This window comes from Mus caroli, unplaced genomic scaffold (genome assembly GCF_978045245.1).
Source record: "Mus caroli unplaced genomic scaffold, Mus_caroli_1 scaffold_2, whole genome shotgun sequence".
NCBI lineage: Eukaryota > Metazoa > Chordata > Mammalia > Rodentia > Muridae > Mus > Mus caroli.
Genome location: NW_028227257.1, coordinates 37224124 through 37246129, shown reverse-complemented (window position 1 = coordinate 37246129; position 22006 = coordinate 37224124). Strand labels below are relative to the sequence as shown.

Sequence of the window (22006 nt, the reverse complement as noted above, 5' to 3'; positions counted from 1 at the left end):
GTAAGACTCCTCCTTCTCATGGCAGCCCTGGTATGGTGCCTTGCTAAAGGATTCCAACTCCTTTAACTGCATACTATAAACTCTCTGAGAGGCACAGTGCCAATGGGCATTGGACGTTGAGATGGCAAGGGGAAGCTGTGAGACCATTCCTAAGGTTGCACCCCAATGTATTCAACTATACCCTCTTCATTTTCTTGGGATTAGTCCTTAGTACTTAGAATGGAGGCAGTGTGATTCTGTGGTGTGCATGTGAAAGGAAAGGGGTGGACAAGTGGTGAGGACTATGCTTATCTATGTCTTCATAGTCATACCGGGCTGAATGAGGTCATAAGTACCAGAGGGATCTGTCTAGGCACTTGTTACCCAGTGACTGGAGAATAATTCTCACAGCAGAAATGTTAAAGAGCTCAGATGCAGCAGTAGTAGAGTATGCCCAGCATGCACAATGCCCTAGTTTTGGTCCCTTACGCTGGACAGTAGCAAAAGGGGTAGTGGTGGAGGGAGGGGCTGAACAGTGAATATCATTATTGGCACATTCTGAGCAATGGATAATATTTTTACTCCATATCTTAGCATTTTAATAAGCTGACATACATGTGTCAATAATTTTTCTTCTCTATATTTAAGTTCACTATCTAAAGCAGCCTGAATTAACTGAAGTACAAGCCTCACTTAGAAACTTGTCAGAAGTCTTACCCATGTCTTTGCTCAGAACCCAGCGACTGGGCTTCAACACCACTCCCTGCCCAGGTTCCTGGTATAGGTACAATCATGCCCCAACTCCCTTCTAGCACCAACTCTCTCAGACAGGATTCAGAGCCTCTTCTAGCTAACCCTATGTTACATGTCTAACACCAGCTCCCAGGGATGAAAAATCTCTCCCCACAGAGAACTTGTAAACACAAAATATGGTATATTTACATTGACCTTCTGAATGGACTCATGGGGACCACACACACCTTTCCCTAACAGGAAGGGTCATCTGAGTTTCAAGTTGGGGTTTCCATGACAATTACTTCCTCCAAGGCATCCTTTCGGTCTTTCCTCCCCAGAGGAATAACTTAACTGCCCCTCTGGTTCTTTAACATTTAGTTCACATCATGGTCAAAGTGCACATTCCAGATACTAATTGCATAATTAATGTTACACTAATTTATGCAATTAATGTCATAATTCTATTTTACAAAGATTCAAGTCTTCCAAGGCAGCAAACCACCTCCTTTTGGAAGTTTGCAGTACGGCCGAGACTCACATTAAAAGAAACTTGTATACTGGGCATGCACAATTTATATGGAGTTATTTTGCTTTTGAAATCAGGAAAGAACTCAGGCCTTGCACAGCAGCTGGAAGGAAGAACAGCAACTGTTGAGCACCACCGTGGTTGCCCTGTTCTAGTGATTTGAGGTTATCTTACTAAAAGATTTCTCTGGATAATCACAATAGCAGGCCCTTTTATCTACACTGAGAATATGGTGCATTTTCTGTAGATTTCTAGCACAAGTTGATAGGGAGGTATAGAAAGACTTCAAAATTCTTTAGAAATTCCATGATATATATATGAACAGATGTTACAAACAAGGACAGGAAACGGTCTGTCTGATCAAGTTAAGCCTTGCTCCTCTAGCAACATGTAAACAAGGTGGACGCAATGACTATGTGGAATGACACTCATTAGCAACTGTCAGAAAGGAAGAAGGCCCATGTGACATTGTGTGGCATCTCTGCAGAAACACAGTCAAAGCCCTTCTATGCTCATGACTGGAGGCTTTCTCAGTTAAGTTTAGGGGAAAAAATGCAGAAATGCAAAATACAAATTGAAGGACCAATTTGTTCTGAATTAAAACTGGGCCTAGGACAGAATTTTGAGCATGAGGGGAAGGAACAGCAGATCAGCAAAACAGATAAGTCAGACTTAAGAAAGTCAGTTATTTCCTTTAGCACTCAGAAGGCGAGACATCATGACTACACACTTTGAAGGAGCAAATTCATTACTTCTCTCTTGCTGAATGGTTCTGCTGATACGAATCCATCTTTCCTGGGCCATAAGATGATTAAGTGCAGCTTAAACACCATAAACATGTCCACAAGGCGGACTGCACTTGCATATCAACAATTCTCAACTGAGTGCTTCCCACAAACTTAGCTTATATACATATTTTGCAGGGTTAAAGACTGTCTATTTAAAGATGTCATCAGTAACATTCGCTGGAGTACAGCCATGTGTGTGAGGAGCAGCTAAACAGTTTGTCATCCAAAGACTTTAACTAGCCCCAGTTAAGTGGTCATTTGAAGGAATCCCTAATACTCATATTAAACAAAACTCTTAGACATGCTGTGCAGACTTAGATACATTCCCAATGTGTGGGCATGTACAGTAGGGAACACTAATGTATGGGGCTTCTCAAACCACAGAACACGAGGCTCTAACACTTTCTAAGCTTCTGGTCAAGATGGCCCATGCAGTATGGGAAGAAGTCTCTGGAACCTGATTTATATTTAATTTTTTATATCATCCTTTTTATATTACTACTTCTATTGATATGATATAGTACATAATAAGGATTCTTAATGAATAGTATGCTTTATGAATAAATAAAAGTAGTCATTTTGGTTATCCTGTTCAGTAATTCCTCCCTCTGTTAGGTACTTGTAATTACAAGTATTTATATGTATTGAGGATGGAGTTCCATGATAGATCATTTACATAGCATGTGCAGAGTCCTGGGTTACATTCCCAGAACAATAAACAAATAAGCAACAAACAAACAAACAAACAAAGAAGTACTAGGTGCTATTAACTATTTTATGCTGAAGGCAGAAAATAATAAATCCATGAAGGTCTCACTAACCCCAAGATAACAGAATCTAATTCACTAATTAAACTCAATGTCTTATGTAAAATATGAAATATATTCTGAAAGTATGGATCTGTACAAAAATATATATGAATATGTATGTATGTGTGTGTGTGTATATATATATATATATATATATATATATATATATATATATATATGCATTAGGTTTAATTAAAATCTCTTCAGACAACTGCTGCATAAAGAACTGGCTAAGAGTGTTAACTGAAGCCTACAACCCTATTAAGTACAGACATATCCTGTATTGAACACAATTGCTATTCCATTCTTCTCCATTCATATCTTCTTTATTCATCAACATCACAAAATCACCAAAAATCCCCAATGTGTACTGATTTCCAGTGGGCACAAATGGCCCAAAGACGCTGACTCTGCTGGTCATCTCTACTGTCGCCCTTGCTGGTCCCTTTCTACAGGATCACTTCACTCACCTTGGAGGACAGAGCTGGACTTGGGTCAGTTTGCCTGAGCCCACAGACTAGCACCTACAAATTTCTGGCTCCCTCAGCCTTAGTGGTACCTATCATAATCATTTCCCATATTACAAAGCCCATGCTATTTCCTTTCTCTGTTTGTGGCTAGAATGAAATACAGGCTATTTCAGCTTGGCACCATGACTCCACTTTGCAAATCCTTTCAAATTATATTTCCTGTGATGAGCATCTAAAATATTCTGGCATTGCAGTCCCCATAATCACTTTTCTATGATGACCTAGAATGACTGAAGTCATTCAAGAACAATTCCCACAGCATCATCCTTCCACTGTCTCTTAAAATGACACTGCTGATACTCAGTCCTGAGCCTTCAAAACTCTGCCTTCTGTATTGCCCATTCGTTCTCTTGCGTCCCTCTGGAAGGGAACCTCAAGCTTTACAGTATTCCTACTGCCTAGAATATCTCTCTCAAAGGAATAGCAATGCCAGTCCACCCTGACATCTTCCTGACTACCTTCCAGGAGCCTTGCATTTCTGTTGTTCAATTTCTATACCTATCTCTTTCCCACACTTAGCTGCTGCTGTGAGGGTCCTTTTCATCTTTTCTGAACATCCATTTCTTAATGTATCCAGGCAGGGTGTGCATGTCTATGTATATTACAGAAACCACAGAGATATTTGTTAAACAGTAAGCGAATAATGGGTATAATTGTTTCTGTGGTTAATACACAGAGATTCTTTCCAATAAATTACGTTTTGACTCTATTTCCTAGTTCCTTCTCTTTCTGAAGACAGTAGAATGACCTGCATCTTTGTCCTCTTCCGGCTTATCAACAAATCAACTGTGTAGAGTTTTTGGTAAGTAGGGGCATTGGAGGAGATAAGGAAGAGGGCAAAGAATTATAAAGTAAAGCAAGAAAATGTCATTTATCATATTTTGCCTAGAGAGAACACTGTACTGATTTTGAAAGGACACATGAATAAGTGACTTGGGGATTAGGATAAGAGCAGGTGAGTATAAAGCTTTAAAATGACACAGAAGAATCCAAAGGTAATCTTAAATGGCCTTTGAAGGGTGAATTTAGTTGATTTAGAGTCCTTGCCCCCGAGTATCAGCTTGGAGATAAAAGCTATGCCAGTGGGCAGTGGCTGCTTTCCTTCACTTGGTGAAGGGCAGCAGTTATAGCTGGAAGGGAAACCTAGGACTCAGGACAGGCTGGGCTATGCTGAGAACACACTGTCTGGTAGAGTGTTAAAGCCATTTCCTTGGCATACAGTGCAGCACTTCTCTGGCTTGCTCATGAACACTCAGGGATGTTCACTTATTTCTCTTCCTAGTGAGCCTAAAGAAGAGACCATCTCTGCACCCTGGCAGCTGTACAGGGAGAGAGATCTTGTCAGTGGGCATGCAGAAGCTCTAGAGGAAGAAACAAGTTGTCATGTATCTAGTTTCAGACTGCATAAGGAACTGAGCAGGCATAGCTCCCCACAGCCACAGGTCCTAGGAGCTGGCAGTCGAGACAACTGCTAAAGTCCCATCTCAGGACACCTGAATGGAGAGGCCGGACCTCAGCAAAAGGGGTCTGATCCCAAGACAGTGGACTCCAAGGCAATGTGCAAGCAAAAAGTAGTCTGAATGTAATCCTAGTGTTGACAACATGGGTGGGAAGTACATGGAGCTTGGATAATAGAGATTCATGAAGCAGAGTCCCAGGCAACCTTTCAATCTTTCTGTTTTTCTCATTCTCCAGGAAAAGGCAAGAAGCCCTTCTCCAAAGATGTACTATGAACAGTACAGGAGGGTCTCAGAGCCTCGAGTTAGGTTTGAATCTGTGGTACCAGGAAAATGATTCAAGGGCTGTGTGATGAATTGCCACCTATATTCTAGACAGCTATGAAGTGGTCCTAAAGCAAATGGCACTTTTTAGCTGGCCCAAACCCAGCCTTCTTGAATAACCAGGAATAATTGTTTCATGGTTTAATTTCAACATTTTCAAAATAGGAGCCAATACTGCTTATTTCTGCATACTTGCCTTATCTGGCAGACTGAAGGTAAATTTGATAGAACATATGAAGGCCCTGGAATTCAAACCCATGGTCATTCCCAACAAAGGCTCTGGTAGCACTCAACAAGTGCAGATGACAAATGGGGGCGGATTTACTCTACTCTCAAACTACAGCAAAAGTCAAAAGTGATGGCCCTGGTATTATTTCCTTTAAACTAATCAGATATTAGGAGGCAAAGTGAGGAATATAAGCTATCAGCCATCACTACATACTGGAAATTGAAAGGCTATGGATGAGCACAGATGTAGCCCTGACTTCAGCCTAATGACGTAACTAGTTTCAGAACTGAATTCTTTCAGGCCTCAACTTTTCATCTGTAAAATGGACTTTTGAGGCACCGATGAATGAAGGTGAATAAGGTGATGTTAGGAGCACAATGCTCAGGCCTCAGGCCTGACTGCCCCTCCCTCAGTCCTAAATGAGATGGGGATGCCTTCATCAAACACCTCCACTCAAGGCTCGGGGATCTTCACAGACAAGGCAGGAAGACTGAATGAGCCAGAGGTGATGGCACCTACAAGGAAAGAGTAGTAAAACGTGCAGCAGGACCAATGGGCATAGGACTCACCGTGGCAGAATGCACAGCATCTGCACAGATTCAAGTTAGTGGAGTGCCAGAACTCACTGAGTGGGGGACATGAACATGGGCTCCTGTCCTGACCAAGAAGTTCTTGGCATCGGTGCTTGCTGGTAAAGGGAAAATCTGCTGTCCTCAATGGAGCGCCATGAGCATATCAGTTGTACTGCAGGGCAGGCCTCATGCCCAGGAGCAGTTTTTATGTGGACTTCTTTACGCTTTGACTCTTTCCCCTCTTACTAGTCTTTTTTTTTTTTTTTTTAATAGTTTGTTTTGAAAGAAAGAAAGAACACACAACGTTGTATGTGTAAGGAAGCAGGCGAGCTTAGGAAGAGTTGAGGAAGTGGGAAAGTCAAGATCAAAGGAATTGTGTGAAACAATTTTAATAAACAAAAGAAATATCTACCTCTTAAGAAACACCTTCTCTGATTTACTATTTGAAAGAGGAGGGTTTCCACGAGGAGGAGTGGGGAGGAGGCATGGGATGTGGAACAGTTGGAGGGAGGGGGGCAATAAAATCTGGAGTGTAAATAAATAAATAAAAATTGAATCATTTAACAAATAATATAGGAAGAGAAAAAAATCCTTAAAGCCGGAAAATTAAGAGACGTGGAAATTATGTTCTTAAAACAAACCGTCGGTGAGAGTGAAAATCAGGAGGGGTCCTGGGGTCGTGGAGGATGTGGCCATGTCTCTCCTGTCTCACACACAGTCTCATTTCTCTCCAGCCACCTCTGCATATTTACTCTGTGTGAACAAACACAGGGATCCGAGCCAGGCAACATGAAAGAGGGCTGGTTTGTAATGAAACCTGCCTGGAAAGGGTAAAACATTGCTTTGTTGGTTTGCTTGTTTGTCTGGTTTTTGTTTGTCTGTTTCCCTGATTTTTCCTCTTACTTGTTCCTTTGTTTATTTTCAGTGTAAGAAAAAAATTCTTCAAAAGGCAAGACAGTAATTAAGAAAACAGAATCAAGGGGTGAATGTGATCTTCAGGATCTGATATAATTTCCTTTGCTGCTATTTATGCAGTGAACCACATTGGATCTTGGCTCCGGATAGCCAGGGCATTGCAGCATTACATTTGTCTCAGTTCTGTTAGTCTACACAGAGAGAGATAATCTATCACATAACTAATAAACACAGGCCTAGATGCCAACACACCACTCTTTCTGAACATTTATATTCTATCAAGTTGGGAGCAAGTACTTCTAAAAGATGTATGTGTGTGTGGTTTTTCTAATAGACTGGAATAGCTCTCATTTTTGTTCTGCCAAATAGAGAGATTTCTTTTCCCATGTAATTACCACAACCTCTAAACTGGGCATTTCTTCAGAATTCCTGTCAGGTCTTCCTATCACCAAATCCTCAAGACTTGTTGGAGTTGTGACAAAAACCATACTTTGAAAAGCATGCAAGACTTGGGCATGCACATACTCATACACACATAACAGTAAATTCTGTAAGGAGGCAAGGACTTAGAAATGACTTTTATGTCTAAGACAATACTAAGGATGTTCACAACTTCTAAAAAGTACAGGAATTATTGATATTTAGAAGGTACGTTACCACAAGAAAGGGAATCAGTACAGTTTACTGGATTTAGGTACCATGAGGAGTGTGGGACCTGAGCCTGCTTACCAGCTGTGTGGCCTTAAGCAAGTTGATCATGATTTCTTCCTTTATGTAATACAACAAATGCCCTCATTTTGGAACATTCTCTGTATTTGTAGAAATGTCTGGCAGAATGTTTGGGGTATAGAAATTTTTGGGATAGATGATAGCTTTCTTTTTTTTTCTTGAGGGGGCTATAAACTCAGTGACATAAAAAGACACAAGTTGGGGGAGGCCCAGTGTGTAAATGAACATGGAGTTAACCTTATTAACTAAGAACTTTTGGCCACTATGATGGGTGATGCTCACCAGAAGGGTTAATTCCAGTGATGGAACAAGAGAAGCTCAGGAGATGCGTGAGGATCTCATACTTCAGAAGTGGGACTCAGGCATTGTAAACCACTTGACAAGAGCTGTACTGCCAAGAATGGTCTGCACAGCAGTGCTGGGCAACTCTCTAGAAGTCATGCTTTCACTTGCCCATTGCTCCTATTGCTGATTCTCATCTTCTCCCAAGCCACCAATCAGGAGACAGAAGAGAGTGAAGCAGGACTTTAAAGGCATCAAAAGAAGTCTGCTTCTATGATAATTTTGTAAACAAAGAATCAGCTGACTGGAAAGGTCTAGACAGTTGTTTTTTTTTTTTTTTTAAATGTGCAGTTGTGGTGTACAAGCAGAAAGAGTGAGTCAAAGAGATGATGCACTACATCATCTCTGTGAGAATGGGCAGGACCTGTGTACTGCTGAACAGTGAGAGGATGCCCAAGATGTCAGTAAGCTCCTCAAAGGAGATGAGAAGAAGAGCTTCTAGCAGCAGAAGGCTGAAGACTACCCAGGTCCTGGAATCATGGAGAGGCATGGGCAGTAAGCCTAGAAATGCATTTCTACATGAACAAGAGCCGAGATAAAATGAAGCCAAGCTAACTTGTAGGTGCTGCAGACTGCCCAGCACCAAGGCACCTCTGTGTCCATGCACTAGAAGGAAGAACTGCTAACGTGTGAGATACTGCATCCTTGGACACAAGAGCCTCCATTCCTACACACTCTCCCCAAATGACTAAGAGAAAGACAGCTGCAATGTGAGGACTATCAGAGAGACCTGGTGCGTGCAAATGGAGCTCGAGATACCCGTGGGGTGCTTTCACTGGAGATTCTTTTTTGAGTGAGCATGTTTTTTATTTGTTTGTTTGTTTGTTTAAAGAGGGATCTATTTTTATTTATTTATTATTTTTTTAAATTAGGTGTTTTCTTCATTTACATTTCCAATGACATCCCAAAAGGCCCCCCATACCCTCCCCCCACCACTCCCTTACCCACGGCCATCAGTGGAAAGAGAGGCCCATTGGTCTTGCAAACCTTATATGCCTCGGTTACAGGGGAACGTCAGGGTCACTGAAGATTCTAACTTGAAAATACAACAGCACAAAATGTTTTGGTTTGGTTTGGTTTGGTTTTCCACCTCTGTGGTTCTGGGCTTCACTCTGCCGAGTTATCCCTATTAGCTGACTATTATTGGCTAGTACCATCTGAGGTCTGGAGAATCAGGTCTGTCTAAGACCAACAAGGTCTAGACAGCTCCTCTCTCCAGGAGCCCAGAAATAGAAGGGATAATTAGATAATTAGATTAGGGAAAGGCCAACCACGACGGGACATGGAAGCAGAGAGGACGGGTTGAGGAAGGAGAGTAGGAAGAATGGACAATTCAGCACAGGGCCATTCCAGAAAGAAGTGAGATGCTACCTTAAAGGATTAGCTTTTTACAGGAACAGAAACCCAGCAGTGATAAAACCTACACCAGCACTGGCTCATTTCTTTGTCCTACTGTGTTGACGTGTACATTAAAATACAAGGACTTTAAAATATCATTATTTCTATGACAAATGAGTATAACATCTTCTGTTAGCCTTAACCACAGATTTCCCTGGCTGGTGTTTTGTATCATGCTGAAATGTAATTTTAAAATTAAATTTCACTAACTCTGATCCTACCTAACTGGAAATGCAAGCATGATTCAAGGTAACTGATTTTCTCTATCAATCACTGAAAAGCTTTGAAAGAGCTTTGGGATGACAGCGATAGGCTAGGGAGTGGCATTCCTAAAGCAGCTATGATTTAGAGTAAGTAGGGATCTTACTGTTCCTTCTGATCAGTGAGTGATGCTCAACTCAGTCTGGCCAAACTTCAGCCTCCTGCCTCTCTGTAACACCTGCCAGCCAGAGAGTGTCTTTATTTACCTGAGGGTATAGGGGACTTTCAGGAAAGCATTTGAAATGTAAATGAAGAAAATACTTAATAAAAAATTAGAAAAAAAAAAAAAAGATCCAGTCTCAGGAGGCTGCATGTTGCCTTGGAAGGGCAACTCCAATGAAACAGACCTAACACACTGACTCAGAGTTCCTAGGCAGGTACCCTCCATAATTAGTAAGTAATGTGTGTGGGGTACACCATGGAGAGGACAACGTCATTCATTCTCAGGAATGAACAGGAAGGCAAGCATCAATAAGAGAAGAAGGAATACACAAACCAACAATGTTCACACTGAGATGCTTCCCAAAGCATGTCCTGTCAAAGCAGCCAGATATAGAAGGCTCATGGAGCCCCTCCTGCAGCTTGTACATGTATGCGAAGCCTTCACAAAGTGGTCTGAAGAAGTTAAATGAGCCCCAAACCCAAAAGTAGCTAGTTACTGAATCTCGGACCTTTCCCCCAAATAAGTGGGGTTTGGTCCTCCCAAATAAAGGAGGAATAAAATAGCTCTGTTGAATTAAATCAATCCTAGTTTAATGAAAAGCTCTATTCTCATTTTAAAAACCAATGCTGGAAACTGCCTTGAGACACACAGGAACTGAGATGAGGAGCACCTGGGCACCCCTAACCTTCACTGTACCCCAGTATACCCTTCACTACATCACTACAGGACTTTAAAAGACTATCAAATTCTACCCAACAAAGGGTGGGATGAGACTGACTAGAGGTCGAAGAGAAGAGGAAGGCAAAGAGGAGGATGCTCAGAGCCATACCATGCATGGCTCAAGCACCCACACACCTAAGCTCAGATGCTGTCCTCACCAGATGCACAGGATGTGGACAGGACACAGGGACTCTCTTTTACAATTCATCTTCTCAGGCATTCAGGCTGGCACTTGTAGTGGATAGGTCTTGGGTATTAGCACATCTTTGAAGTCCCTAAGTGAAATAGCCAGTGACCAGCAGCAAGACATAGCCCACAGCAGAAGGATTAAGCCCCTGAGAGCTTGCCATGCACACACAGCCCCAGGGGCCTTAAGTACCATTGCAAAATAGAGGAGGAAATGAAAACAAACTTTGAAAAAGAATCAGTCATGGTTGTTCTAAAATGAAAACCAAAATATTATAAAATATCTATGCATACAAACACCAATTTTTCTTATAAAAGCCTAAAACTAAAAAGAATTGTCCTTTATCAAAATCAAATCAATAATCTTTGACTTATTAAAGCTACTTGGCTCACCAAAATAATTTATAGTAGCACAATATCATCAGATATGACATTATACTAGATAATATGCATATGCATGACATATTCAAATAACTTATCAAAGTTGGGAATTTTGAAAAACTTCTAAATAGTAACAAAACCTTCAATGTACAGTTTTATAAAGAAAAACTCAAAATATGTTTTCAAAACTTTGAATGCTAGTTCCATTATTTTTCTCTCATAGGCACCCACAGAATTATTAAGAGGCTTCCAATAAAGGACATCTCCAAAACAGCTGTGATTATGGTCAAATAGTGGTGACTGATGGATGTATTTTCTGTACATTTTCTTCATCTATTAGGATGCTGCAGGGAACACCCAATCACAAAGAAAACATTCAAAACCCCAAGCCTCATAAAGACATAGTTGCACATGCAGAGTCACTGAAGGCTCCTAAAGCAGAATCCCGTGTATTCCCTAAGCCTGCCTGTTTTCATTTAATTTTAGTAGCAAGTACACATAGCACTTAGGAAGCATCAGACATGGAAGGAGGCTATAAATTATAAATGCAAGGTCATCTACTCCTAACAATCCAGTCAGATGGCTTTTATTGTCCACATTATACAGATAATGGAGCCTGAGGTTACAAAATCCCAGATTACGTGGACCAGCTAGGACAGTGACACATCAGGGTTACCCTGGTACTGGTGTTCTTGCCTGCAGCTTCCTTTATTTGGAGAGGGGCAGCAGAATCACAGACTTTCTAGTACTAGGTCCTTTGCAACAGTGTCCTCACCAGAGTGTGGGTGAGAGAGTCAGGAGACCTTTCTAACAAAGAATCCTCCAAGCAGGCCAACATGCACAGTAATGGTGTGCCTACTTCAAGTACCTAATTCAAGTACCTAATTCACGTACTTCAAAGCACAACTAGTGCAAGGTGTAAGCTCTGGCCTTGGTATGCAACAGGAAGGAAGAGAGGAAGGAAGGAAGGAAGGAAGGAAGAAAGGAAGGAGGGAGGGAGGGAGGGAGAGAGGGAGGGAGGGAGGGAGAGAGGGAGGGAGGGAGGAAGGAAGAAGGGAGAAGAGAGAAGGAGAGAGAAAGAAAAGAAAAGAAAAGAAAAGAAAAGAAAAGAAAAGAAAAGAAAGAAGGAAGGAAGGAAGGAAGGAAGAAAGAAAGAAAGAAAGAAAGAAAGAAAGAAAGAAAGAAAGAAAGAAAGAAAGAAAGAAAGAAAGGGGTGAGGGAGGGAGGAGAGAGAAGGAAAGAGAAAGAGAAAGAGAAAGAGAAGAAAAGAAAAGAAAAGAAAAGAAAAGAAAAGAAAAGAAAAAAAGAAAGGAGGAGGGAAGGAAGAAGGGGGGAGAGAGGGAGGAGAAAAAAAAAAGAAAAAAACCAGACCTCCTGGGATTTGAAGTTCATGTATTGAAATGAAGTACAGACCCTGAGAATCCCCGAGTGGTCCTCTGCTTTTGATCTCTCTAACTTTATCTAGCAGGAGCATCCTCACAGCTTTGATCACAGCTGAAAATTAACTGGGCTACTGTCTACTGATAACTTTTATCTAAATTAACCCACTTACTTAAAAAGCAGTCTTCTTTATTAAAGTTGTATACGTTGAGCCAATAAATAGCTAAACTCCATTAATGTGCTCATCATTAAAGTGTGGACATAGGCCAACTAAAAGCACTGTGTGTTTTCACTTTTGTAAAGTGTAGACTCGGTGGATTCTAATTCTGGGCCAGGAAAAGCCACAAAAGAATCCAAAATATGGAAATACAAAGAATCTTATAGTTATTTTTATATTTGTATATGACATTATGCATGTTAACAAAAGAGAACATTATATAGTCTCACAAACATATACAATATGGAATGGTAGAAGAAATGAAGAGGACTGGAGCAGGAATTGGGTGTTATTGGTTCAGGGTAGTGAGAAGCAATAGCACAAAGACATAAATTAGCACTGTAGAACAACTCTACAAAAGCTCAAAATCACTGCCCTGCCTGCACAATACTTTCCCACCTAAGCCTCACACATATAAATCATGCCCACTTTTATTTTTTGTAAAGAAAAACTCAGTATGCAAAAATAAACATCTAAAATCAGAGGACATGATTCTCTGTGTGCCTGAAAGGAGCCTCCCTGAGGTGCCTCAGGGGATCGGCAGGGGGCAAGGCTCCTCTATCCCCTCTTGCCCACTGCTTCCTCCCTCAGGAGTTCTAGGTTTGTAGGCTTTGCAGGAGCTCCTCCTCATCAGACTTTCTCTGGATTGACATGCTTCTCTTAGATCGTGACCTTTGGAGATCAGTCAATGCTGGTTTCCCTCATTTTGCCAAGGACCCAAAACTGAGTAGGTTATTAAGCAAACTGCAACAGAATCAAAGTCTATGGATCTCAGGGTCCAAATTCCCAGGTCAGGGTTTGTCTGAACCAAACTGCTTGCAAGGCCACCCGTATGCATCCACAGGCCAATACTGCAGGGGACTTTATTATATTAATATCATTGTCCATCCTTGAATAAAGAAATGTGATTAATCATTAATTCACTGAGGAGAAGAGAATAGCAGCCAGAAACATTTAACTAAGTGTATGAGTCATTGGAAATAAATTTAAAAATAAGATGAAGTCATTATTTTGGGAAGCTCATTTCTTCCTTAAAAGTCATATAAATAAAATAATACCTGAAACAGATTAAGAAAGCATCTAATTAATAGCTTATACACATGTACACACAAACACACACACACACACTACAGCAGTAGTATCAACAGTGACAGTTATGATAATTTATTATTTATTACATGCTAGCCACCTAAGACTTTACACAAAATAAAATTCTTACAAATAGATATTATTACTGTTCTTATAGATGAGAAAAATTGGGCCTAAGCCCACAGGTGGGTTTATCAACTCATCTGTTTGTTCCGGTGTTTGTGCAAGTGTGTGCGTACAAGTGCATGTGTGTGTGCTCATACAATGAGTGAAGGTTGATTTTCTGGAGCTGAAATCAGGAAAGTGCTAGGACCCTGGCTGGGATGATGTCTTCTGCCCCACCAGCAGGGTGATTGATGCCTTTCTGCCTCCTGACACGAGCCCATCTTTGTAGGTGCCCTCCCCTATCATGTGCTACAGTCTAAAGATTCACATACTAGATCAAAGGAGTAAATGTCTTACACAATAACATTCATAAGTAATTTCATATTCTTTTCCAAAAACAGCAAGAAAGCACCACCACACAGTCTTCAACTTCTGTTCTTCTAGAAGGATGACGAAGGAACACTTACCTTAACTTCAAACTCGAAGTGTTCATCCTTCCCTTGACCACACAGGACATAGCGAGGAATACTAATCTTAATGGGATCCTTCAGGTCGTCTGGATTTGTTCCCAAAGAGCGAGAATACATCCGCTATCAAAGGCACATCGGACAAGGAGAACAAAGAGAATGTAACATCACTGTGCTGTGGCGAGAACCTTGCTTGCGAGAAGAGACAATATGCGTCTCAAGTAGAGAAAAGAGCACCAAACCAGTAGAGTTTATTTAGAAATATGATGGTTTGCTTTGAAAAAGACATGTTAAGCCTCCCTCATAACAAAAGACCATGTCTGTGGGCAGACCAGTCCAGAAGTTAGGGCAAAAGCACTGCAAAGGGCTGTTTAGCTTTGAAGTTCCTTCAAATGTATAAGACCATGTGAAAACTGTGATAGGTTCCACTTTTTGCAGTTTTTATCAACTAAGCATATTTCTTCCTTTCCATATCTGACTGCTGTTCAAAGAGTTGTAAAAACTGGAAATTTTGTTTAAATTCAATTCATCATTAGCATTTAGTCATTTTATAATGAAGTTACTATAGTGTGGAAATTTTTATAAACCACAATTAAAACAAATCTCAAGTATTTTCTTTAGGCTCCATTTGATTGATAATTGACTTGGCTGACAAGTATTTATGTTCTGGGTGGCAGGAAGCCTGAGGGGTCAGAGGAAGATGCAGTATAAAAAATTAATTTTTAAAATGAGTTATTGAGTATAAATAGGAAGAAATCTCTGAACCATCATAATTTACATTAACCCAGGGGTTTAGAGAACATAAGACAGTATGTTTTTGAAGCAGTAGTATTAAAAAAAATAATTAGAATTACATTCATAGTTAACATTTGCTGAATACTTTACCATACATTGTCGGTGTGCTAACCAGTTTCTATACATTAATCTATCAATCTTCATGATGTCCCCACGAGGGGCTAATTATTATGAACCCCATTTATCAAAGGAGAAGCTGACTATGAGGCAACCTGACTCTACATGGCAAGAAGTTGATAACCCAGGGAATAAACTTCACACTACTACATTACTCAGGTATTAGATTTTAAAGTGAGGACATCCATCTAAAATAAATGGGGTAATAAATACTTCAGGCGTGCACAGATTAAGGTGTAGGAAATAAATATGCAATAACATTAAATGTTTTGACCGAAAAGAAACCATTGGGCAATACACTGCAGTTCTCCTGGGGAAAAGAGGGGTCTGGAGCTCAGGCAGGTACTCACAGGTACGCACAGCTTTGCCCCTACCTGGTTGCCTGTGTGACAACTCAGACCACAGGCTGTCACAGAGATAGACAACTTCTGACTATAGTTTCTAATCTAGCTGACAGAGTAATGTCTGGCAGTGTCTGAAGTTACCAAAGCCTTTTTACAGCATCATGATTTTTCCCTAGTGGGTGGTCACCCAAAACAAGAACCACTGTTTGCCACATGGCGTTTCTAATTAGCTGTCATTAATGTCAAAAACCAACATGGAAATGCTTAGAGATGTTTTTCAATATGAGCTCTGCTAATCACATCAATTCACTGACAGTCCGTGCCCAAATTACTTTAAATATAGATCTTCCCTGACATGTTATACAGTTAAAGATGAAAACGAGGAGAAAAAAAGAATGTAGTTAGTCTGTCTATAAGAACAGGTTTACTGATTAACAGTAGTTCTCACATATATATGCCATATTTAGCCATAAGGGTCCTGCTTTGTTTCCCTTTCTTCCTTCTATGTCACATGGAAGATCATGTTTGTACTTATGTGTAGGCTGTGAGCCTATGTGTAGGCTGAGAAATGCTTGTGCTGGTTATAACCTTGGCAGATAGAAACTGCCACTATGGAATTCCAAGCAGTAACTCGCAACTGCTAATACTGCTGGCAAGGGGTTTGGTGCCCCCTTACTCTGCTGTAACACTTAGCTTTCTCTTCTTCTAGTTCACGTTCAAGGGTCTATAACCATACCGTCTTGAATGCACCTGATCTTGTCAAACATGGATAAGGCAGGGATCTGAAGATATCTGAGCAAACACATAATATAAAGAGAAAAATAAAAAATGAACATGTTTCTGCCTAGTATTGCTGTAGGGTAGGGTTTTTTTCCACAATTACTTTATGAAGTCAATTCCATAAGAAACATAGAGTTCTCAGATACAGTTGTGAAAGGTCCTTAATATTTTCCTAAAATATGTCTTGGACAGTATGAGAAATTAATATTCATAAATGTATGCTTGATTTGTGTATGGCTGTATTGTGAATACCTAGTTTTGTCCTAGACATAGGAATACATGCTGAACCACATAGTTTGTGAGTACTTTTAAGTATCATGGCATTGCTTACTTTGGAGTCATTTTTTTTCTGCAGTGGCCATTGACTCTCAGGCTTAACAGAGAAACTAGTGACACATCAGCACCAGAGGTAGTGAGATACAAAGGCCTTATACTAGAAAAGAGCAAATCCGATGTGAGTGCATATGTAAGATGCTACAAGAACCTTAAAATGTACTGTGGAATGGTTCCACTTAGAAATAAAGCGTCTGGAACAGCCACGCAATTAGTAGCTTGTATTATATGTCGATAAGTAAGAGATATTAAATAACATTTTTCTACTTAATGAAATATTATCTTGTGTGTGCACATACTATTTTTTTTTTGAGAGAAAAAAAAACTGTGCCTGACCCACAGAAGCTAAGTAACAAGGAGGATCAATGGGGAATGCATGGAAAGGTAGTAAAATAAATATTGTGGATGGATTACGGGATGGGAGCAAAAGGAATCATGTGGGGAAAGGATAGAGGGGGAGGTTACTGGGGAAAACAACTGATACTGGGGTGGGGGGCAATTCAGGGGCAAGGTAAAACCTAGTGCAATGGAAACTCCCAGGAATCTATTAGGATGACCCCAGCTAGGACTCATAGTAATGGGGAATACAGAGCCTGACCAGTCAACTCCTACATCTGAACAAGACTTCCAGTGAAGGGTTTGGACACCAATCCAGCCATAAAACTTTTGAGCTATAATTTGTCCTGCCAGCACAATGAACTGGGGAAAAGGTGGCACAGAAGCTGTGGAAATGGCTAGCTTGAGACTCATGCCACCAGAGGGATCCCAGTCCTGACACTGGTTGGACCAGAGGCTGGATGGTCCAGAGACCTAGGCCTAGGATAGAACCAAGCACAACTGGCAAAAAAAAAAAAAAAAAAAAAGTCAATGAAAATGATACCTAATGATATTCTATTATACTCAGATTGATGCCTAGCTAACTGTCATCAGAAAGACCTCATCCAGCAACCAATGGAAACAGATGCAGAAACCCACATCTAAACATTAGGTGGAGTTCCAGGAATCCATGAAGAAGGGTTGGGAGGTACATTATAGGGGCCAAAGGGGTCAGGGACACCACAAGAGAACCCACAGAATAAATAAACCTGGACTCAAAGGGGCTCACGGAGACAGAATGGACTGCATGGGTCTAACCTGGGCCATTTGTCTATTTTTAGTTGTGTAGCTTGGTGCTTTTGTAGGACTCCTAACAGAGGGAGCAGGGGTGGGGCTGTTTCTGATACTTCTGCCTGCTTTGGGGATTCCTTTCTTCCTATTGGGTTGCCTTGTCCAGCCTTAATATCCTCATATTACAGAATACAGAGCCTGAGTCAGCCAACTCCTACAACCAGGCAAGACTTCCAGTGAAGGGTTTGGACACCAACCCAGCCATGAGACCTTTGACCTACGATTTGTCCTGTCAGCATGATGAACTGGGGAGGTGCCTAATCTTAGTGTAACTTGATATGGCACATCTGGTTGATATCCGGGAGACCTGCCCTTTACTGAAGGGAAACTGAGGAGGAATTGAGGTGTATGGATATAGGAGGAGGGAGGGATATACCATATGAGGGAATAAAAACAAGTGCCTGAAACACTGTAGACATGTCCTCAGGGAAAAGACCTGAACAGAATTCAGGCTCCATTTTAATTTCCTCTTCCTACTCAGGCTGTCGCCTTCAGAAGCAGCACACCGAGGAAGTGAGGAGGAGGTGGCATTAGTATCAGCCCAGATCACTGCAGGCTACACAAGGCACTGAATGGCCTAATTCCACAGAGAGTCATCAACATTCTCCTAATTACCAATTATATAGCAGATGGTTAAATTCAGTTCACGCTTGACCAAGACAAGGTCAGCCCTAAGAACTGTCATCTCATCTCCTGGAGACCATAACTAAGCTTTGCTTAAAAAAATACAGGCACATCAAGGTTTTTGGGTTTTCCCCCCTTTTAAATCAGATTAAACCCTGCTCTAATTTAAGTCAGAATTACCAATTCTCCTGTCTCTTTTCCCAGGATTGCACATAATTCTAATTCTTCCTTTTCTAAAATTTTACATGCCAGGGTGATAGCTCTAGTTGGAGCTATTACAAAACAGTCACCTTGTAATGCCCCAGCAATTTGAAAAGGGGGAACCCATGATAGACACCAATCTGTTACATTGTTGAACATGAGGCAGGATGTAAGAAAATAGGAATAAAGAGCGTGAGCAGGAAGACAGTGAGAACATGACAAATGGCCAACACAGGTTTACATTCACTGTAGAAGCCTCCCTATGCCAGGAAGGGACCTTGTCTTAATACCATAAGGTCTATAAAGGCGTAGGAGGCATGCTCTTTCAGATTTTGCTAACTGTGTGATCTGCATGCTATAGCAATCAATTATTGGTTCAAATGCCCAAATGTAAAGTGAAAAACGATGATAGATTCCCCTTTCTGGGAGTGCCTTTTCAAGGATATAGGATAAAAAACATGGGCAACAGCTCCACATTCTGAAAACCAGAGTACACAGGGTACCTGGAATTGCTATTACCATTGTAAACCACCTGAGTAAGAGAGCATTAACCAAACAAGGGCCAGAGTGGTGACAGACAATCAACACTGACTCCTTTTAACCAACTAGAGCATCTCAGTGGTAATTAGGCAATGACACGACAGCGGCTGGCATGGCTGTTCTTGGGTGCTTCTACCACCCCATGATGATGACTATTCCTGTAGTACAGACCTCAGAATGAAGCATGTGTAACTCATGAGCCTAGCTCAGTTGAGCAGAGCCACTTCTAAAAATCCTTTTGCCTTTCCTCTACCACCGAAACTTTCAAGACTTGTTCGATACTTGGCAACAATAGATAGATAAGACATTTTTTACAACACACATTATGAAGAATGAAGATGCCTAAGCTGCATACACTGTACGCGGAATAACTACATTAATAAAATGATCTCACTAGAAACTAAGCAATACAGCAAAACAGCCTAGCCATCAGTGAACCATTAATAAAGGAGGTTCAGATCTATTTACCATATACGGCATCTGAAAAAAAAGTTTAAGAGACATTTACTGTAATTATTCTGCTGAAAGGCTTAAGTGTGCCCTTCCAAAGGGAAAGATGAATATTTTCTAAGAGCTCAGAGTTTAGAGACCAACTATTTTAAAATGTTTTTCAACAAAGTCTAAATAAATTTACTCTGCCAAGAACAAGTCTCAAACAGGCAGTTGTGAGCAAGATGAGGTTTAATCAAATTCAGATGAACTTGCCCTTTCAAGTTCTCAAAGAGGTAGTGTCTAGAGCATATCCCTGATTCCACAATTCAAGTGTTTATGCCTCTATCCCAACAACTCAAAACGCCACAACACCCACTATGGACAAAACTGCTTCAGAAAATCCCTACCACTAAACTGTTACCTTGGCTGCATACATTGTACCATTTCATACCTGGTCTAATGCAGATAGGAGGACCTGTCAGAGGCTGGGGACTCTTGAGAAAGGATGCCAGGGTAGACAACAGACCAAGTCTATTCCACAGGCTTCTGGAGTAATTACAACAATCTCGGTTCCTATTTTATGGAGCATAACAACCAAATTCTCACTCCCATGAGCTGCATTTTATTGCAACGTAAAAAGTATGCACAGATGAGAGATGTGACAAGTAGGGTCACAAGACAGACTTACTAGAGGTGAGTCCACAATATGATGAGATCTGAACCGACTGTGTTACTGTTGAGGCTATTTGAACCATATACCATACTCAAAACGTGACAACAGACAACATAATTCTATGTAATGCTTATATTTATTGCATGTTCTATACAGGGAGAAACAAAACAAACAAAACCCCTGTACTGGCTAGTTTTGGGTGTCAACTTGACACAAGCTGGAGTCATCAGAGTGAAAGAAGCCTCAGCTGAGGAAATGTCTCCATGAGATCCAGCTATAAGGCATTTTCTCAATGAGCAATCAATGGCAGAGGGCACCACCCATTTTGGGTAGCATCATCCCTGGGCTGGCAGTCATTTGTTCTCTAAGAAAGCAGGCTGGACAAGCCATGTGCAGCAGACCAGTAAGCAGCACATGGCCTCTGCATCAGCTACTATCTCCAGGTTGAAGCCCTGTTTAAGTTTCTGTCCTGACTTCCTTTAGTAGTGGACTATCTATCATCTGGAAGTACAAGCTGAACTAACCCTTTCCTCCCCAACTTGCTTTTTGTCATGATGTTTTTATCACATCAATAGAAACCCTAACTAAGACAAACCCTAAAGGCCATTATTTGTAGCATGGTAAAATTATGGAAGTCTGTCTGTTTGAGGTAGACAGTCTTTGCTAAAATAACAGATAACTTTTGTATTGCTTCCTGTTCTCAATCATTACATCCCTCTGTCAGCATCTTCAATTTTAGTCTCAGTTCTTCATGACTTCATTCTGTTTACTTGTTTGTTTAATCAAACATATATGACAAAAGAGTCATGGCAAGTAATATAAATTACATTAGCTAAAAAAAAAAAAGAAAAGTAGAAATAGTATTGATGAGGTTTTAGAAGAATATTATGAGATTTTCAAAATTTTTTTCACCCAATATAGACCCATAGTTAAAGTTGGGGTCAAGTGGTGGTAGTAATTTTCACAACGTTCTCTATATACTTAAAAGGATTTGGATGTGTGTATCAGAGGAGGGGTATTTCGGAAGTAACAAAACCACACTCTATCTCCAAATAAGAATTCCATTGAAAACAATAAGCTTGCCACTGGTCCACAGAAGGCAACAACACATTCTCCACTTCTATGTTTTGCTATTCATTTCCCTAGAATCTAAACAGAGGAAACAGATGAAAATGTAGAGACACTTCAATAGCTTGTCTGCTCTCTTGGCAATTCTGACAAAAAGCAGATGGTAAGTTTCTGGTCGGGTTAGGTTTTGACTTCACCCCCATCATCAGCTAGTAACAGAAATAAAGAGCCCACACTTATACTGATCATTAGCCAAAAATGCGACCAGAACCAAAAGGCCCTTCCAAGCCAAAGCTGAAATGAGTGGTTTAATGAAACTGGAGACCCACTAAACTGCACAGAGTGTGCTGAGTCTGTGCCTGGCAGAGAGGAAGGCGAGTCAATGGAGAAAAGAGGCATCTTCCCTGTTTCTGAGACTCTGGGATTTAGTGGACATGCATCTAAGAGAAAGGAGAACAAGGGCAGAGTAGCTGGGTGGTATAAACTAACTCAAAACCTGTTTCCCGACTGCTCACAGGATTGCCACACAGGAGTAAATGAAGAATGAACAAAGCCTGGATAGTTGCAAACTCACCTCAGGCCAGCAAGATACCTGGCTGAGCAGACCTGAGTCACGGCTAGTCAAGGGGC

At 40.9% G+C, this 22006-nt stretch overlaps 1 protein-coding gene across 3 annotated transcripts in view; it reads right to left on the bottom strand.

Moving 5' to 3' along the window:
- Kif16b (kinesin family member 16B) overlaps nucleotides 1-22006 on the bottom strand; it is a 277807-nt gene that overhangs the window by 56918 nt on the left and 198883 nt on the right. For 2 of the 3 annotated variants that reach the window (XM_029474203.2, XM_021150816.3), the window contains one exon: nucleotides 14303-14425. The exons of the other annotated variant lie outside the window; for it this stretch is intronic. In XM_029474203.2, the coding sequence (XP_029330063.1) occupies nucleotides 14303-14425 (123 nt within the window). The remainder of the gene's footprint in view (nucleotides 1-14302; nucleotides 14426-22006) is intronic. 3 annotated transcript variants of the gene reach the window in all.